Raw genomic sequence first — 18864 nt, forward strand, 5'->3', positions numbered from 1 at the left:
AATTCATTTCCCTGTATGCACCCATCCAGCACTTGAGCAGAGGATTCTGCAGACACTGACACATTCCTGCCCTGGAAATCCTGAGGCGTCTCAATCACCGCAGTCAGAAGAAGCCTCCATGAAGAAATGTCTATGACATAAGCCAGGAAATGAAAAGGTGGCAACACGGAAAACAAGCACCCAGCCCGTGTCATTAGCTGGGATGTTTTCCATACATCATGAGCACCTTAGGAAATTATCACTTTCATAGAAGCCACCTCTGGGCCTGGGGCAACTCAGAGTGACTATAAAAGCCTGCCTGAAGTTGTGCTCTCTCATCCACTTCTCCTGCCTCCTTCTCCTTGGGATCCAGGTGAGTCCAAAGCCCTTTCTCCTGTCCTTTTCTAGAGAAGCAGATGCGTGTTTCTATAGCCTGTGAGAGGTCTTAGTGCTGCTGCTGAGGGGTCAGAGAAGAACTAAGGTCTTAGTGTCAAGGGTTTGGCTGAGGGAGCTCTTTATTGTAGAAATAATGTAACGCTTTGCAGCACTGTGTCAGGATGAGGCTGAAAAGCCCTTTCTCTCACTGCCCAGTTTCTCCCTTCTGGCTTAAGCAGGTACCATTGCAATTCTTGCAGTGGAATGGATGATGGATTCATGGCTGATGGCTCCTCACATGTGCCTGTGCTTTGCTTCCTTCCCTTCCCTGTCTCTCAGGTGCACCTGCAGCCCCAAGCCATGTCCTGCTACAGCCCGTGCCGGCCCTGCCAGCCCTGTGGCCCCACTCCTCTGGCCAACAGCTGCAATGAGCCCTGTGTCAGGCAGTGCCAGGACTCCACCGTGTTCATCCAGCCCTCTCCCGTGGTGGTGACCCTGCCTGGGCCCATCCTCAGCTCCTTCCCACAGAACACCGTGGTGGGATCCTCCACCTCTGCTGCTGTTGGCAACATCCTCAGCTCTGAGGGAGTGCCCATCAACTCTGGGGGCTTTGACCTCTCCTGCATCACCAACCGCTATGGTGGCAGCAGATGCCGTCCCTGCTAAAGCCACTGGTGCAGCCCTCACGAGGACCCCCAGGAACCCAGAAGCTGATGTTGGACTGAGGACAGAGCTCCTGGCCATCAAATTCAGAGTTGCTGAGGAACCAATGCTGCTCTTCTGAAGGAGGGCAGGCAGGGCTCTCTGAAACCATGGCCAGTGTTTGCTTTCCCTGCCTTACTCTTTCTTCCACCTCTCTCTTGTCTTCCATACTTCTGGACTGTAAGACTTTCAGAGCCTCTCTGGGGGATCTGCTAACCCCTGTAGGGCAGGTGGATGGATGCCCCGTTGGCTCTCCAGTGTCTGTGTCAAAGTGGGCCCAGACTTGCTGCAGTTGCATGTGGTCTCTCACCACCACCATCAGTAGCCTCCTCTATAAGGGAACTAATTTCCCACTTCAATGACAATAAAGCTTTCTGCATCTCATCCTCAGCCTCCATGTAATCCTTTTTTGGTGTCCTTGTCTCAAGTTGCTGAGACCAAAAGGTGTTGCCATGGGTGGTGGAGGAAAAGGTGGGGACAAAAGTAGACCATTGATTATTCCTAGAGGAAGGGGAGGGTGGGAAACACAGAAGTGAGGGCCATTCAGGCACTGTTCCTTGGAGCTGAGGAAGACATCCCTGACTTCTTCACAGACAGCAGGGATCAGGCTCAGCCTTCCAACATTTCTGCTCAGATATGACTCCTTGGTCTCAGAGCATGTCCTGCAGATGGGGAGTACAACTCATCTTCAGGAGACTCTGTAGACTCTTCCCAGTCAGTGATGGGACATCAGGTCACCCATGGGACTTAACCCATCCCAAAGCAAAGCAGGTGTGCCAGGAAATGGCAAGAATCATCTTTCTGGAGACACAAATCCTGCAGCTGACCAGTGGTGGCCTCTGAACTGCCCAAGTAGGACAAGCTCACAGCAGGGCTTACATTCCTGGTCACGTGTGCATGGCTTGCTTCATTAAGCGATCACAACTGAACCCACAGGCTCCAGCACCTCCATCCCATGGCTAAACCCCACCACCATTTCCATGGGTAAGACACATAAATAGCAGGGAGATGGCTTCATGGTCAGCAAATAGGCTCAAGCTGACAACTTTACTCCCATTAGCTGCATCTCCACCTCAAACCAAGTACAGGTCAGTTTTCTCTCAACCACACTGAAGCCTGGGACACAGAACTCGCAGAAAATATCTCTGCCAAGTCCAACACCTGTGTGGTGGTCCTGGACAGCGCAGACAGACTCTCTCTGGAGGTGAATCTAACTCAAGATGTCTAGAGGATGAGAAGTGTGTGTATGGTCTAAGCCAGCTGACTGGTGTCAGCTTGAGTGTCAACAGAAGAAAAATAGGTGTCTGTAAGACCTTTATTACCTCATCTGTAAGAGATCATTTTTTGTAAGGGTTGAACTAAGTCTTGAGAGTACCTATTTCTCTCAGCTGATGATGAATGGAGCAAAGATGAGTACCTCAATAGAAGACACCTTTTCTGGAGTCAGGGGAAATAAATTTTCCTCTACTAACGTCTTGTCTGATTTTGAACTTAGATCTTTACTTAGTTCTTCACTTCAGTCAAAACTGAGGACAGAGGCCTTAACTGCATTTAAAGGCTCTGAAATGAGGTAGGTGAGTCCTTTACCTTACTATCTCTGTCTTCATGTGCCCATAGTTGCCTTTACTTACTTCTCACCCTGGAGGTTTCACGACCTCCTTAGTACTCAGCAAAAAATGCTTGACACCAGTCTCTTGGAACATGACTATTTCAGACATTCCCATGTCAGCTGAGTTCCTGACAAGGTTCTCATACCACAGCTGCAGGTAGGAGGCAAACACCCAGCCTAGCAGCCACTTGGGGAATTGCTGTTCTTTAATTGGCCTGTGTGAAGAGAGAGTACTATTCATCTCTAACAAGCCCATAAGGCCTCCCAGAGGTCAGATTCCCTGGAGCACACCAGAGGGAAAACAGAAAACAGTCTCCAAGGTGTGGCCATCTGGAGCTTCATTGTGTTAATGAGGTGGGTGTGGGGATGTTCTTATGCTAATGATGCTGGCGACTCTCTGGTGCATGACCTCATTATATGAAGCTAAGCTGAAGAGAGTTTACACTTTTTGTGGGCACACAAATCTCCCTTTAGTGGAATTACAGTGGTGGCAGCGAGAGGGGGAAGATCCAGAGTGGAAGCTGTCAGATCCGACTGGATGGAGAAGAAACCAGGTCAGGCAGCTGCCATCAGCTCGAAGTGAGTCAGCAAGGGGAGAGCGGCTCATCCACACACCTTCACCTGAATCCAGAGTTCCCCACAATAAATCTTCCTCTTTCCAATGCTCTCCATTAGCAAAGGGGACCATGGCTACCTTGGGAGGACGGTGTATGAAAAAATGTCATTTGGATCATTTCCACTGGCAAATCTGGTGAGTGAAGCCTGCCCAAGATGTGTAGCACAGACTTCCAATGCCTTGCATGTTTAAGGGAGATTTCTTTATTCTTTAAGTACATGAGATTTCTGGTATGTATTGCTGTGGAGGGAGAGGAGAGTAAGGGATGATTCAGGTGGTGATTTAGTCCATTTGTCTTCCACATCCACCTGAAAATATGTTTTCTCTAGAGAACTAATTAAGAATTTTCCCTTGTCTGCAGGAACAGTACAGCAAAGCTACCTTTAATGGGATTCAACTCGGAGGATTTTGCCTTTAGTCTCTGAGGCTGAATATCCCTGCCCAAGTTGAGATGTCTAACACCCAGGTGCTTACTAGACTCCTGCCTTAGACCTCAGAGACAACCCGGCACTTCTAGAGAGCTTTTAGCCTTGCTTTTAAGACAAAATGAGCCATGTCTCCCTCATGCTTTTTCTCTGTCTGTGAAAAAAGAAGGGGGGTAAGCTGAGGAGCTGAGATAGGAGTATTTCACCATAGATATTTCAGCTTAGTCAAGCAGAAATCCTTCCTCTGACTCTGAAATGGCAAAATTGCAAAGAGGTGGATCACACCCCTAGTAGCTATGCTGAGAAGCAGACATCAGTGAGGGAAATGGAGGTATTTGCAAAAGCTTCCTGTTCTGAGGCTTAAAAGAAAGCAAGTATAGGAGACCTTGAGTAGTGACTGACATACCAACCTGCTGCCCTGTGTGGCTGCAGCTCAGTCTCGATCCCTTGTAATATACTGACATAGAAGAGGTGGGAAAATCTTTTGCAGTGTCACATTATCATGACAGTATTTGTATTCCTCAGTGGCATTTGATGATACCACACCTCAGTATTGCCTGCCTTGGAGACTACAGGATATGTTACTGCCTTCCTATTTGTAAGAGCTTTTTCCATAGCTGGAGTGCCTCAGCCATATTTTCCTAAGTGGGATTTTCATCTCACAGAAGTGGCTACATTCCCCATACTGTAAAGGAGATGCACAATCTGATAAACACTTCTCCAAGTGTTCATTTGTTGGGGTACTCCTGATTTTCAGGGTTAGATCTAGTTGTCCAAATGTGTTTCATCAGGGGAGGATTTCTGTGAAAATTTTAACATAGGAAAAATGCCATTTTCCCATACTGTGCACCAACTGCATTTTCAGGGATGGTGATTTTTTTTTTTACTACTTGTAGCATCTGAAGGACCAGCACAAGCATGCAAATTTTCACAGAAACTTCTCTTGCTTTGCAGACAGACCTCAACACTTGGAAGAACATGGCAAATGGGACAAGTGTAAAAGAATTCATCCTTCTTGGCTTCCCAGGGACATGGCAATTCCGAGTCTCCTTTGTGGTGGTGTTTGCACTGATGTACACCCTGACAGTGATAGGTAATGCCTCCATCATAGCCCTTGTGTGGAGAAGCAGCAACCTACACACCCCAATGTACTTTTTCCTCTGTAATCTCTCCTTTCTGGAGATCTGGTACACTACAGGTGTTGTTCCCAAAGCCATAGGAGTCATGCTGGGGACTAGCCAGACCATCTCCTTCAGGGTCTGCATCTTCCAGTTGTTTTTTCTTCTCTCTCTAGGCTCCAGTGAGTGTTTTCTCCTGTCTGTCATGGCCTATGACCGCTACTTAGCCATATGCTGCCCCCTGAGATACAGCTCCCTCATGAGCAGTGTCCTCTCTGTTCGCCTGGCACTCAGCTCTTGGCTGGGAGGCTTTTTGGCCATTTCCCTGCTGGCCTTTCTGACATCCAGGCAGACTTTCTGTGGGCCAGATGTCATCAATCATTTTCTATGTGATATAGATTCCTGCCTTGCCCTCTCCTGCAGTGATACATGGCCTGTGGAGCTGGCAACCTTCCTTGTCTCCATAATTGTTGTGGTGGCCTCCTGTGTGGTCACCCTGGTGTCCTACGTGTACATCATCGCTTCCATCCTGCGGATCCAGTCAGGCCATGGCCGGAAAAAGGCCTTTTCCACCTGCTCTGCCCATCTCAGTGTTGTCACCATCTGGTATGGCTCCACCATGTTCCTGTATGTCAAGCCATCAGCCCAGAACTCCCTGGATCTGAACAAAATCGTGAATACCTTTAACACAGTGGTAACTCCTTTGCTGAACCCCTTCATTTACACGCTCAGAAACCAAGAGGTGAAGCTCGCTCTGGGACGGGCTTTCCAGAAAAAGTAAAGTGACTTTTCACAGGGCATCAGTTGAACAAACAGATTCATCCCTGCCCTCCCATGACTTCTGCCCTGCAGAAGATCCCCTCTGAAGTGTAGGTCTGTGTGGACATCCCAGGCAGTGAGAAGCCACTAACTGTCCAATGAGCTCATATCACCTTACAGCCAACTCTGGCTGGGCTGAGCCTCAGTTCTGCTCTCCCACCACCCTCTGTTCATTCCCAGGTAATTCAGAATGCCTCCCAGTCCTTTAAAGTGGTGTGCTTGGAAAGGGTCACAAACCCTGCCCATAAATGGTTCTGGAACAGAGCTGGAGGAGTGGTACTTCCACAGATTTCTGCCCCAGTTTGCCAAGTGGTTAATTTTGTCAGGGTTTGTCTGAATCTCCTAAACAAATCCCAGCAACTTCAGGAAACATTGCTTTAGGAAGTAGACATGTGTTTTTCCATTTAGCCTGATGTTTTGTGATGTATCTATGCCACATTCTTGTAGCTATTTCACCCAATCATACTCTGATTCAAGATAAAATTTGGCAGTGTCTGATATCTCAACTTACAGCCATTATTCCTAGCATAAGACTGCAAACAAAATTTGCATAATTCCTCTTCTTTCCTCTCCTTGGTATCTGAATATACTCTCTTATTTTTAATTAAAATTATGCAAAATTGTGTGCTTCATACTAGACGTGTCAGGGCATTTCCACATCTAAAACCCCACATAATTTTTAGCAGTACATTGTTCCACCCATTTTGGGCTTTGTTGTGGAAAAACTTTAATGTGATTGGCAAAGCACTCAAAGTGCAGAGCTGTGGAAGGCTGGCTGGGAAGCAAGCCTCTCTTTACACTCATTGGGAGAACATTAGGACTTCCAAACAGCACTTGCTTTTCCCCTCCCAATCTTAATTTCAGAACAGATTAACCATGTTCTCAAAGCTTTTCTTTTTTTTTTTTTTTTGTACACTGACAGTGAGGACAGTCCATGTAACCACTTCATAATGAGGAGGCATCAGCTCCTCATCATGGTAAACACATCTTTATGGAGGGTGTGGGATTCATTTCACCTGAGTGTAGAGCTCTCCAGTTGAGATGATTGAGTCTGAACTGAACATCTACTCCTCCCTTCTAGAAGCAATGGCACTTTTGGAGGAGATTCCCAAACCTCCTGCATCCACCTGGACACTTGGCACTTATTCCTGTATCCAGGCCCAGGCACCACTGCCCAAGGTGGTGCCTTGCTGATTCCCACCCTTTGTCAGCTGTGCTCCTTTTCAATGGCATTTGGGAAAATGCCTGGGACAGCTGAAAGAGTCTAAGACTGGATTTCTCCTCAGACAGACATTACTGCTTGACATTTCTGCCTAGGAATGATGCATTTTGGAAAGAATTGTGTATTTGGAGTGTCGAATCCCTCTACAGTCCTAGAAAGTAATAAAAAGCACGATTTGAAATGTCCAAGAAATCCAAGACACAACAGAGTGTCTGAGACCTGCTGTGAATTCCTCATCATCACTGCTTAGAGCCCTCTGAGATAAAGAGCAGCATGCAAAGCCTCACACAGGGCTGTCAGAGCAGTTCCTTGTCACTTGAGAGAGGCAGGCTATGCTGGAACAGCAGCAGAAAAACAAATTAGTACCCTGAGATTTCTTGGGCAAAAGGGGATGATGCTTCATGAGCAACAGATTCCAATTCAAAGGGTGGGATCCATCTGGAAACTCAGCACCCTTGAGCTGAGTTTCCAGAAGAAGTGCTGTAGTGGGGTTGCCCAAAAATAGCCCCCTACAACCCTTTCTTTAGCTCATGGGAGGAGAGGAGATCACTGAGATGTTACCAGCTGTTGGACAGAGAAACTGGTCCAGTCTCAAGAACATGGGAGCTCCCTCCAGAACTGGTGATTTCCCTGAAAAGGAGAGACATGAAAAAGAGTGGGACTACTCTCTGGCAGTGGATGAGTGCAGGAAGAATCTTGTCCAGAGTCTGGCTGGTAGCTGTTTTCCACTTGCTGATGCAGGGTAAGGAAGAGCCCTTCCCATCTTGTGCTTCTGTGACCATAGTGTCAAAACCATAAGAGCAATTGTGCTTCCTACCAAAGGCCTCATTCTCCAGCTGTGGCCATCAGTGAAAGCCCATGGAGATGAAACAGGAAGAAGAGCCAGTAGGCTACTTGCTCTGAGAATTGCAGTGCTATTATAAGCAGAGAGCATTGACAAGGCTCATTTGGCTTCTTTAGCCTCCAATAGATCTGCCCCAAGTGTGGTTTATTGGACAGTTTTTACCATCAAAATCCTTGGGTCTAGAAGCACCTGTGAAAGTCACATGAGAATGTGCTTCACAGCACCACAGCATCCACTTCCAGGGATGGAGCAGCCACAGCTTCTCTGGACAACCTGTGCCAGGGCCTCACCACCCTCAGAGGGAAGAATTTTTTCTTAGTAAGTAGTACAAATCTATCCTGTTTCAGTGGGAAACCATTCCCCCTTGTCCTATCACTCAATGACCTTGTAAAAAATAGAGAGTTCATCTCTCTTGTATCGTCTTTGGGCACTGGAATTTAAGGTATCCCCAAAACCATCTTCAGGCTAAACACATTCATCTCTCCCAACTCTGTCTCCATAGCAGAAGGGCTGCAGCCCTCTGAGCAACTTTGTGACCTCATCTAGACCTACTTCAGCACCTTCACACTGGGGACCCCAGAACTGGACACAGCACTCCAGCTGGGGTGTCACAGGAGCAGAGCATTGGGGGAGAACCACTTCTCTATACCTGGTAGTCAGTCTTCTTCTGAGGCAATACAATTCTGGGATACAATTCCAGGGCTGCATGTGAACATTGCAGGCCATGTCCAACCTCTCATTCACCAGCACACCCAAGTCTTTCTTGGCTGGGCTGTTCTCAATTTACTCATTACCCAGTCTGTGTCCATCCTTGGGAATGACCCAACCCAAATTCAGAACCTTACACTTGGCCTTCTTGAGCTTCAGGAGGATTCCATGGGCCCACCTCTCTGTCCTGATGAAGCCTAGGTTGTAGGAGCACAACACACTGTGGTCTCTGCTGGGGACACCTGGGGACAACTGCAGCAGTGTTGGAGCACTGTGAGGAAGGACAAGGAGCCAGACAAGGCCATGACATTTCCTGTGCTGCACAAAGAGGGCATGAGTTAAAACAAGCCAGAATTTTCTCCTGATAGCAGAGTTAGGCATTTTGGGGTAAAAAACAGTTGCAGAGTCCATGGACACAGGGAGGGAAGAAGTGACCATAGGGAGAGAAAGAGAAGGATAGGACATATCCTCATGCACAGGAGTCCTTGGCCATCCAGCTGAGGATGGCTGGAACTCAAACAGCCCCACCAGAGTTATACAGACTGTAATATTACTTGCCCAGCCTGGGCCCATGCAGTACATAAACTGAGTTTTCTGCCTGCACTGCTGCATTCCTGCCTTAGAAATCCTGGGGCCTTTAATCCCAGGGATCAGAAGAAGCCTTCACTGGGGAACAGGCATGGAACAAACCTGGAAATGAAAAGGCAGCAGTGAAGGAAATGAAAGCACAGCCCATATCATTAGGTGTGCTGGTTTGCATTCAAGATGAGCTTGCTGGGAAATTGTTACCTCTGCAAAGGCTGCCCCTGGTCCTGCGGCAGTGAAGGGCAGGTATAAAAGGCAGCCCGTGTCTCTGCTCTCTCATCCACTTCTCTTGCTTCCTTCTGCTTGGGAACCAGGTGAGTCTGAAGCCCCTTCTCTTTCCCTGCCAAAGTGAAATCTCCTCTTGGTGGACATCTCAAGTGGTGTTAGCTATCTCTTATTTGGGGATTGGAGCATCTGTTCGTGAGAGAGGAAAGCGGGGAGGAGGCTGGCATAGAGAGAGGCTGGTGATGGTGGTGCCTTTTGCTTTATGCCCTGGCAGAGAACTTCCTGAGTCAGGCTGCTCTTTGTAGGGCTTCTGGCCCAGTCTCCAGCTGGCCCTGGCTCTTTTGTGATGGGGTAACCAGGCTGCTCCTCACCCACCCACCCACCCACCCACTCAGCCTTGTGCTCTGTTTCTTCTCTGCTCTCTCTGCCAGGTGCACCTGCAGCCTCAAGACATGTCCTGCAACACCCAGTGCCGTCCCTGCCAGCCCTGTGGCCCCACTCCACTGGCCAACAGCTGCAATGAGTGCTGTGTCAGGCAGTGCCAGGACTCCACCGTTGTCATTGAGCCGCCTGCTGTGGTGGTGACCCTGCCTGGCCCCATCCTCAGCTCCTTCCCACAGAACACCGTGGTGGGATCCTCCACCTCTGCTGCTGTTGGCAACATCCTCAGCTCTGAGGGAGTGCCCATCAACTCTGGGGGCTTTGACATCTCCTGCATCACCAGGCGCTATGGTGGAAGGAGGGGCCTCCCCTGCTAATGCTGCTGGGCATATGTAGGTCTTGGGAAGTGTCCCCAGGATCTCCAGGCATGGTGCTGGACGAAGGAAGAATCTTCAGGTCATTTCTTTCAGAGGAACTGACCATCTTTAATTCCTCCTGAAAATTCTGGAAAGAAGGGCCCAGCTCAAGCACTTCAAAAGCCCTATGTCTTTCCAATGTACCTCCTTGTTTCTATTTTCATTGTGTCCTTCTGCTCCCCTCAGCTGCAAGGCTCCTCCAAGCCAGCCTGTGCTCTACAGGCAAGGCAAGTGGATGCCCTGCATGGACTTCACCATGGCCAAGAGGTGAAGTGTCTTGCTTGTCCCTCCAGTTCCCTGCACTGAGGGCCTGTGCTTGTAAAAACCTTGATTCCTTCTTTAAACTCAATAAAGATTTTTGCATCTCAGGCTGGGTCTCCAGGTTGTCTTTCCCTCCCCATATGCCCTTGCAAGCTGCTGGGGTTGAATGGTGTTGATCCTGGCAGGGGATAAGGTGACAATGTAGGAGGTCCTTCATCCAGAAAAATGTGAGGTTGGGATACACTTAAGAGGGTCCTATGTGGAGAACAAGCCTGGGGCAGGATGCAAAACATCCCCAGCTACCCCATGGTGATCAGCCCATTCCTTCAATGTCTCTGCCCAGATATATGCCAAACACCTCCTGCAAAAACCTCATGTAACATCTAGAATTCCTGGGGAGGTCCTGGAAACAAACCAACCTGCAGGATCATGGGAATGCAGCACCCCTTGCTCTGGTCAGTGCTGGGATAGGCAGAAAATGTTCCCAAAGGATGTCAGAAGTGTGGTTGTGTGGAATAGCCTCAGGCCTCATCTTCATCTTGACTCCACTGCCCGGTCTCAGACCATGGCCAGCACAAATGGGCAGCTGGGATCTGTTCCTCATTGCATCCCTACTGCCACACAAAAGGTCCATGGCAGGGCCCGGGTTTTGGCAGGCACGCAGGCCTGGCACCATTCCCAAGTCAGTGCTGGGATTAACCACTCTGGGCCTCACACTGGAGTCCCTGTGAACCCTCATGGGCCAGGGCAGTCCAAGGACAGTAATGGAAGCCCACAGACCTTTCACTGCTCGGGGGTACCTTGTCTCTCCCAACCACAGATGGAGCAGCTCTGCTAAGGGTCAGGGCCTCAAAGGCCCTGCTGTGTAAGGTCCTTTTCTGGACCAGTGCTGCTCCAGAAAAGCTCTGTGCAAAGTCATTCTAGACACACTTAGCAGTATCTGTGAGCTGTCTGTGGCAGACTAGTTTTTTTCACAAACGTCCCTCTTGCTCAGTCTGATGCTCTTGGGCACTGTTTTGATCAAAAGCACATCAGAGGCCTCAGTCAGGAAGGGCTGGATAAACAGCATCCATCCATCCATCCATCCATCCATCCATCCATCCATCCATCCATCCATCCATCCATCCATCCATCCATCCACCCATCCACAATGGAGAATGTGTAAATTGCCATTCCCCTATCTGGGAGTCTGGAATACAGACAGGTGTCCTTTTCTTCCAGAAAGGGAGGTTGTGAAGTCCTTTGATGGCATTGCCTCCTCTAGCCTGTTTGACCAACAGTCGGTCAGGATGACAGAGGTATCAGGGCACTGAACACATCTCTCTTGGCATCCAGGTTGATGGGGACTGGCTAAGCCAAGTTCTGCAGGCTGCAGTTCTAATGAATGTCTGTTGGAAATCCCCACATTTTAGCCATCCCTTCACTGTTTATAGATGGTGGGTAACAGGGCTGACGACAGCATGGCATGGAGTGTCCCCAGAGAAAGTTGGGCCTACTAGTGTACAATGTTCTTCTTCCTTTCCATGATGTGGCCATGGCAGTAATCTCTGAGTTTCTGTGAAGAACATCTGGCTTCATTATTAATGCAGACATTTGGGGTTTTTTTCTGGGATACTCCAAAATTTCTTTTTCAATATCCACCCTCACTTAAGTGAGTGATTAAAAGGTTGGGACATCTCAGATGTCTACAGTTCCCTGAATGTAAGGAAGGAGCTGATGAGGGCAAAGCTAAGCTCAAATAACAGCTGAAGCGTGAAGGGAACAACAGGAAAAGTTCCCTGCACATTAGTCCTGCTGGAGCTTTAGGGAAGAATCTCTGAACTCCTCCATCTCTTTGGCCAATGTTCTTGTGATGCCCAGCCTCAGCTTTTCACCCACTAGACCTGCACTGCTGTCACTGGGTAAATTGCTAATATAGGGGTGATCCAGCTCCTTGCTCTACCTGGCACCCCTGGAGTCCCCCATTCTCTCTCTGCTCCACAGGCAGACCCAGGGCACAAGCACCACTCCTACCTGGGGACACTGTGACATCTGCACCACAGAGTGACTGCTGGGGCATCCCATCTGCCCAATAACCCTGTTTATTGGCTTCCCCTGTGCAACACACAGTGTCTCTGTCCTTCCAGTGCAGTGCACACCAATAACATGTACTGTGATTCTTTAATTCAGTATTTGGGCCAAGATCTCAGCCTGACACAGCACCAGGCTGGGGGTCTGGATGAATACATTTGACATTGGCTTAGGCATGAAGGAAGGCTGTGTCCCACACCTAGAAGCACCAACAATTCACTGGAAGCAGATCCATTTGGACACGGCCTGAACAAAGAGAGTAAGTAGGATTCCTTATTCTTTCTCCAGGATAAACCAAACTTCATCCTTTTGAACTCTCTAGCAGCTATGTCCTGACCTGGTGAGGCAGGCAGAGGGGGGCTGCCCATCATGCAGGATCTAAATCAGTAGTCCTTGTTGGGGCTTGGCATCACCACCAGTAGAGTATGAGCTCTGGAGGATCAGGACAAGCAGGGTTCAGGAAATGGATTGATTACAGTGCCTCTTTTTGGAGAGATTTCCATGAGTTTGATGTCATTACCTTTCAGCTGCACTTGAGCTGGTGCTGCTTTGCAAAGCTCTTGCACAGAGCCATGGAGAGTGTCCCTGCCATGAGGAACACAATCTATTTGTGAGGAGAGACACAAAAGGACATGGGTTCATATACACCTGTCAAATATGCACCTGTGCTACATTCACATTAGTCTGGTTGCACATAAGAGCACCAAAGACATGAATAGATGAAGGAACACACCCTGCTGTGAACTCTGCTGAGGACACCAGGAGACAGCCACAGCAGGGATGGAGCCTTGTGGGGAAGGGCAAGGCCCCAGGCAAGCTCACAGCATTGTTTGTGTACTCACAGACTGCTCAGAGAGTGGACAAGTCAAAACAAGCCAGAAGTTTTTCCTGAGGGCAGGGTTAGGTAGGATGGGGTCAGAGCCTGCAGCCCAATGCACACAAATGGGGAGACAACAACAAAAAACCATCAGGAGCTGAGGAGGGAGGGATAGGGAAGGACATGGTCCATCCTCATGCACAGGAATCCTTCAGCATCCAGCAGCAGACTGGATTTTTAAAGAGGCAATACAAAGGACCCAGGGAATCACAGACTACTAGACCTCACCTCTGTGCCTGGGGAGATCATGGAACAGATCCTCATGAAAGCAACCATAAGTCATACTCAGACAAGGAGGTGATCCAAAACAGACAGCAAGGCTGCTCTTAGGGCAAGTCATGTCTGAGCAATCTGGTGGCCTTCAAGGATGGAGTGACTGAAACAGTCAGCAAGGGAAGACTGGCCAGTGTCATCTACCTAAACTTCTGTCAGGCCTTCAACACAGTCCACAAAAAATCCTTATCTCCAAATTGGAGAAATGGTGTAGTTGGTTGACCCTGGCTGGTTGCCAGGCACCCACCAAAGCCACTCTATCACTCTCCTCTACAAGTGGACAGGGGAGACAAAATATAACAATGGTTCATGAGTTAAGGACTGGAAGAGACCTCTCACCAAATACTGTCACAGGCAAAACTGCCTCAACTAAGGCATATTAATTGAATTTATTACCAACAAAATCAGAGGGGGATAATGAGAAGTAAAATAAGTCTTATAAAAATAACCCAAAAACCTGAACATCTGCCCCCTACCTCCCCCTCCTTCCCAGCTTCATCTCCTCCTCCCCCCAGCAGAGCAGGGAGACAAGAATGGGGCTCATGGTCAATTCATCATAGGTTGTTCCTGCTGCTGCTCAAGGAGACGAGTGGGAATCCTTCCCCTGCTCCAGGGTGGAGTCCCTCCCATGGGAGAAGTTCTCCACAAACTTCTCCAAAATGAGAAGGAGGCTAGGAACCATATCCCACAGGTTATGGTTGCCCAAGAACTGCTACAATGTGGGGCACTCTTCCATGGGGTCAGTCCTTCAGGAACCCTCACAAAGTAATTCCAGCAAACCTGTCCCAGCATGGGCTCCTCTCTTCACAGGTCTCTGCCAGGACTCTGCTGCAGCACAGGCCTCCCTCAGGGTCATGGCCTCAGGCATTCACCTGCTCCTCCAGGGGCTGCAGGTGCATCTCTGCACTCCCATGTCCTCTGTGGGCTTCAGGGGCACAGCTGTCTCACCATGGTCTTCACTATCTCAGCTCTGGAGCCTGGAGCAGCTCCTGCTCCTCCTCCTCCACTGGTGTCTGCAGAGCTGTTTCTCTCACATATTCTCACTCCGCTTTTCTCTGGCCCCAACTACACCTGTGCAATAATTTTTTCCCTTTTTTCATGTGTTATCCTGAGGCATCACTTCCATTTCTGATGGCTCAGCCTTGGTCAGTGGTGGGTCTGTCTTGGAGCCCGCTGGTCTTGGCTCTGCTGGACACTGAGGAAGCTTCCAGCAACTTATCACAGAAGCCACCCCTGTAGCAATCCTGCTACCAAAACCAGGCCATGCAAACCCAATACACGTGTATTTGAAGGGTGTACTATTGTGAATATGAAAATGGCTGGATGGACACAGCTTCAGTCTGTGGCTCTATAACCACATGGAGGTAAGGGAAGAGGGGCATGTCTCAAGGCTCTGTCTTGGGACTGGTGCTTTTTAGTATAATATTCAATCACAGGGATATTCAATCGAATGTCCCCTTGGCATGTTTGCAGATGACACAAAGCTGAGCCATGCAGCTGACACTACAGAAGGAGATTTCCATCCAAGGAGACCTGGAGAAACTTGAGAAGTGGGCCCATGAGAACCTGATGAAGTTTAAGAAGTTCAAGTGCAGGGTGCAGTATCTGCATTAGGAAATCCCAGACATGAGGACAGACTGGGAGAGGAACTCATTGAGAGCAGACCTGTGAAGAAGGAATTGGGAGTTCTGGTGGATGAAAACCTGGACATGAGCCAAGTTTGCACTTGCAGTCCAGAAAGCCATCCTGGGCTGCATCACAAGAGGCCTGACTGGCAGGTTGAGGGCAGTGATTCTCCTCATCTACTCTGATCTTGTGAGACTCCAGTGGGTTCAGATATGGAGTGTTCAGCACGAGAAAGACGTGGAACTGTTAGAGAAGGTCCAAAGGAAGCCACAAAGATGCTCAGAGGGCTGGAGCAGCTCTGCTATGAAGACAGGCTGAGAGAGTTGGGTTTGTTCTGCATGGAGAAGAGAAGGCTTTGAGGACACCTCATTGAGGCCTCAGTCAGTATATGAAGGGGACTCACAAAAAGATGCATGCTATCTGACTTTTAACACAGGCAGATACTGATAGGACAAAGTGGAATGGTTTAAACTGAAAGAGGAAAGAGGTAGATTTGATGTTAGGAACAAATTCCTTACTCAAAGGGTGGTGAGGCAATGGAACTTCACATAGAAGCTGAGGCTGCCACCTCCCTGGAAGTGTTCAAGGACAGCTTGGATGGGGCTTGGAACAATCTCATCTAGTAAGTGTCACTGCTTCTCTTTATGAAAGAGTTCCATCCAGACCAAGCCATTCTGTGATTATATGATTCTATGAGTGCTGCAGCTTCTTCCTGAAAACAACACTTCAAACAACCCCAGAAGAGTGATCAGGATAGCATCACTTTCCTGGTCTGGGCCCATGCAGTACATAAACTGAGTTTTCTGCCTGCACTGCTGCATTCCTGCCTTAGAAATCCTGGGGCCTTTAATCCCAGGGATCAGAAGAAGCCTTCACTGGGGAACAGGCATGGAACAAACCTGGAAATGAAAAGGCAGCAGTGAAGGAAATGAAAGCACAGCCCATATCATTAGGTGTGCTGGTTTGCATTCAAGATGAGCTTGCTGGGAAATTGTTACCTCTGCAAAGGCTGCCCCTGGTCCTGCGGCAGTGAAGGGCAGGTATAAAAGGCAGCCTGTGTCTCTGCTCTCTCATCCACTTCTCTTGCTTCCTTCTGCTTGGGAACCAGGTGAGTCTGAGGCCCCTTCTCTTTCCCTGCCAAAGTGAAATCTCCTCTTGGTGGACATCTCAAGTGGTGTTAGCTTTCTCATATTTGGGGATTGGAGCATCTGTTCGTGAGAGAGGAAAGCGGGGAGGAGGCTGGCATAGAGAGTGGCTGGTGATGGTGGTGCCTTTTGCTTTATGCCCTGGCAGAGAACTTCCTGAGTCAGGCTGCTCTTTGTAGGGCTCCTGGCCCAGTCTCCAGCTTCCCACTCATGATGGCCCTGGCTCTTTTGTGATGGGGTAACCAGGCTGCTCCTCACCCACCCACCCAACCACCCACCCAGCCTTGTGCTCTGTTTCTTCTCTGCTCTCTCTGCCAGGTCCACCTGCAGCCTCAAGCCATGTCCTGCAACACCCAGTGCCGTCCCTGCCAGCCCTGTGGCCCCACTCCACTGGCCAACAGCTGCAACGAGCCCTGTGTCAGGCAGTGCCAGAACTCCACTGTTGTCATTGAGCCACCTGCTGTGGTGGTGACCCTGCCTGGGCCCATCCTCAGCTCCTTCCCACAGAACACCGTGGTGGGATCCTCTACCTCTGCTGCTGTTGGCAACATCCTCAGCTCTGATGGAGTGCCCATCAACTCTGGGGGCTTTGACATCTCCTGCATCACCAGGCGCTACGGTGGCAACAGATATCGTCCCTGCTAAAGGTGCTGAGAGAGCCCCAACGAGACATCTTGAGGAACTCAGAACCCAGCAGAAGATCTAGGTTTTGAGTGCTGTTTGCACAATAGCTGACCGAACTTGCCTTTCTCTCCCTTTTCAATGTTTGCATTGGTTCCTATGTGCTCCTACATTCCCCAAAGGCCAGCTTGATAGGGACCATTTGGTTTCTCCCCTTTGTGGGACAGGTAGACCAATCTTATGCAGGAACTATTCCAGAGCCAAGGAGCGCAGACTCTCTGCTGCCCGTGGTGCTGCCTGTGCTGCTGACCTCCGCTTTCAGTGGCTTTGTTTCCTTCTTTCATTTCATTAAAGTTCTGCTGCATTCTAGTCTGGCATCTGTGTGGTCCTTCTCTCCGTTGCACTTCTGAATGCCAAAGGAGAAAGGTGCTTCTTAGTCATGGAAGTGGGTGAGGGCATAAGGAGACCTTTTTCCATTCACAGAGGAATGGAATTTTGAGGCACCATGGAGGTGCAGCTATTAAGGGTACAATCTCTTGGAGCTGAGGAAGACATCCCCTGGTTGCTCTGCTTCCAGACACCATCAAGCCTTGTCGTGATGTATCTTTGCCCACAAATACCCAGAAAGCTGGGAGTCCTTGAAGCAATAGCAGCCCCATGATTTCCTGAGGAAAGGTGCTCCTGTCAGTATGGTCAGACCTTCACTGAGGTTGGTGATATGAGGGTCCTGGATATAATTTCTGTTGCCGAATAATGGGAGCTTGAATGCAGAAAACAACCTTTGCATTCAATCATGGTTTCTACTTCATTTTCCTCTCCCCTTCATGACTCAGTAAAAACTGAGGACAAATACCCATTGAGCACTTTGTTTTTCCTATGCCATGGTCCTTTAGATCAGAACATGTTGAATCTGAGGTCTCAGCCTCTGCCTGGCACAGAACCAATGCCATTGGCACATTTGGCATTGGCTTAAACACAAGGCAGAGCTGTATCTCACAGTAGACAGCACTGACACTGCAATGCAAACAGACTCACTTGAGCATAGCCTGGATGAAACTCGCAGGACTTTTTAGCCTTTCTGCTGTTCATAAAGCAAGCCTCATCCTTTTGAACTCCCTAGATCATGTGAGAGCTGTGTCCTGGGCTGGAGAAGCAGGGAATGAGGACTGCAAGCCATGTTTAGGCATTCCCAATATTGTTTACAATGAATTAAACTAAGGATCTAAACTGGTATAAAATCATCCTAACTTGGACCAGGAATCATCATCAGCAGAGTGTGAGCTTTGAAGAAGTAGGAAAAAGAGGATTGAAGATAGAGAACACTATCATTTCAGTGCCTGAGGTGAGAGTAATTCTCTGCCAGACTCGTTCTGCTACGCTGAAGTTCTTTCAGACTCTGGGCGCTCTGTGGAACTTATTGGCAGAGCAGTGAAGAACATCATTGCTGTAAGCAGTGTGCGTGTGTGTGTGTGTGTGTGTGTGTGTGTGTCCCTCCTGAGAAGCAACACACACACACACACACACACACACACACACACACACACACTCTCTTAAGCATTCAGGAAGGAAAAATGCACAAATTTTTTTGTACCTACGTATATTCACACATTCCCAGTTGCACACAAGTGCACATGAGATAAGAACATGCAAAGTCACAGCCAGCACAGCTTCATGAGAGGGAAGTCCTGCTTTGTCAGATCTGATTTCCTTTTATGACAAGATAACCCACCTGCTTAATCAAGGGAAGGCAGTTGATACAATCTTTTTGGACTTCAGTGAAGCTTTTGATATTGTCTCCTGCAGGAGACAAAAATGTCCTTCTGGACAAAATGTCAGGCCCACAGCTGGACAAAGACATCATGAGATGGGTGAGCAACTGGCTCACAGGTCAGGCACGAAGCACGATGGTGACTGGGATGACATCAGACTGGTGATCTGTCACTCTTGGAGGTCTGTAGTGCTTCATC

General features: G+C 48.9%; 2 protein-coding genes and 2 pseudogenes across 4 annotated transcripts; all 4 read left to right on the forward strand.

The window, feature by feature from the left end:
• Positions 1-315: 315 nt before the first annotated feature.
• Positions 316-1020, forward strand: LOC311163310 (feather keratin Cos1-2; the record flags this gene model as incomplete). Its single annotated transcript, XM_084222103.1, has 2 exons — positions 316-352; positions 694-1020. Exon 2 carries the CDS (start codon positions 715-717, stop codon positions 1018-1020), a length of 306 nt encoding a protein of 101 aa, XP_084078229.1. The 5' UTR covers positions 316-352; positions 694-714.
• A 2183-nt stretch (positions 1021-3203) lies between these two features.
• LOC311163302 (olfactory receptor 6F1-like) lies at positions 3204-5605 on the forward strand (the record flags this gene model as incomplete). Its single annotated transcript, XM_084222097.1, has 3 exons — positions 3204-3244; positions 3341-3416; positions 4661-5605. 3 exons carry the CDS (start codon positions 3204-3206, stop codon positions 5603-5605), a joined length of 1062 nt encoding a protein of 353 aa, XP_084078223.1.
• A 3577-nt stretch (positions 5606-9182) lies between these two features.
• On the forward strand, positions 9183-9985 carry LOC311163363 (feather keratin Cos1-1/Cos1-3/Cos2-1-like; annotated as a pseudogene). Its single transcript has 2 exons — positions 9183-9316; positions 9659-9985. The product of its transcript is annotated as a feather keratin Cos1-1/Cos1-3/Cos2-1-like (transcript).
• Positions 9986-16105: 6120 nt separating this feature from the next.
• Positions 16106-16921, forward strand: LOC311163362 (feather keratin Cos1-1/Cos1-3/Cos2-1-like; annotated as a pseudogene). Its single transcript has 2 exons — positions 16106-16239; positions 16595-16921. The product of its transcript is annotated as a feather keratin Cos1-1/Cos1-3/Cos2-1-like (transcript).
• Positions 16922-18864: the final 1943 nt, after the last annotated feature.

This window comes from Fringilla coelebs (assembly GCF_963513975.1).
Source record: "Fringilla coelebs genome assembly, chromosome: 27".
Classification (NCBI taxonomy): domain Eukaryota; kingdom Metazoa; phylum Chordata; class Aves; order Passeriformes; family Fringillidae; genus Fringilla; species Fringilla coelebs.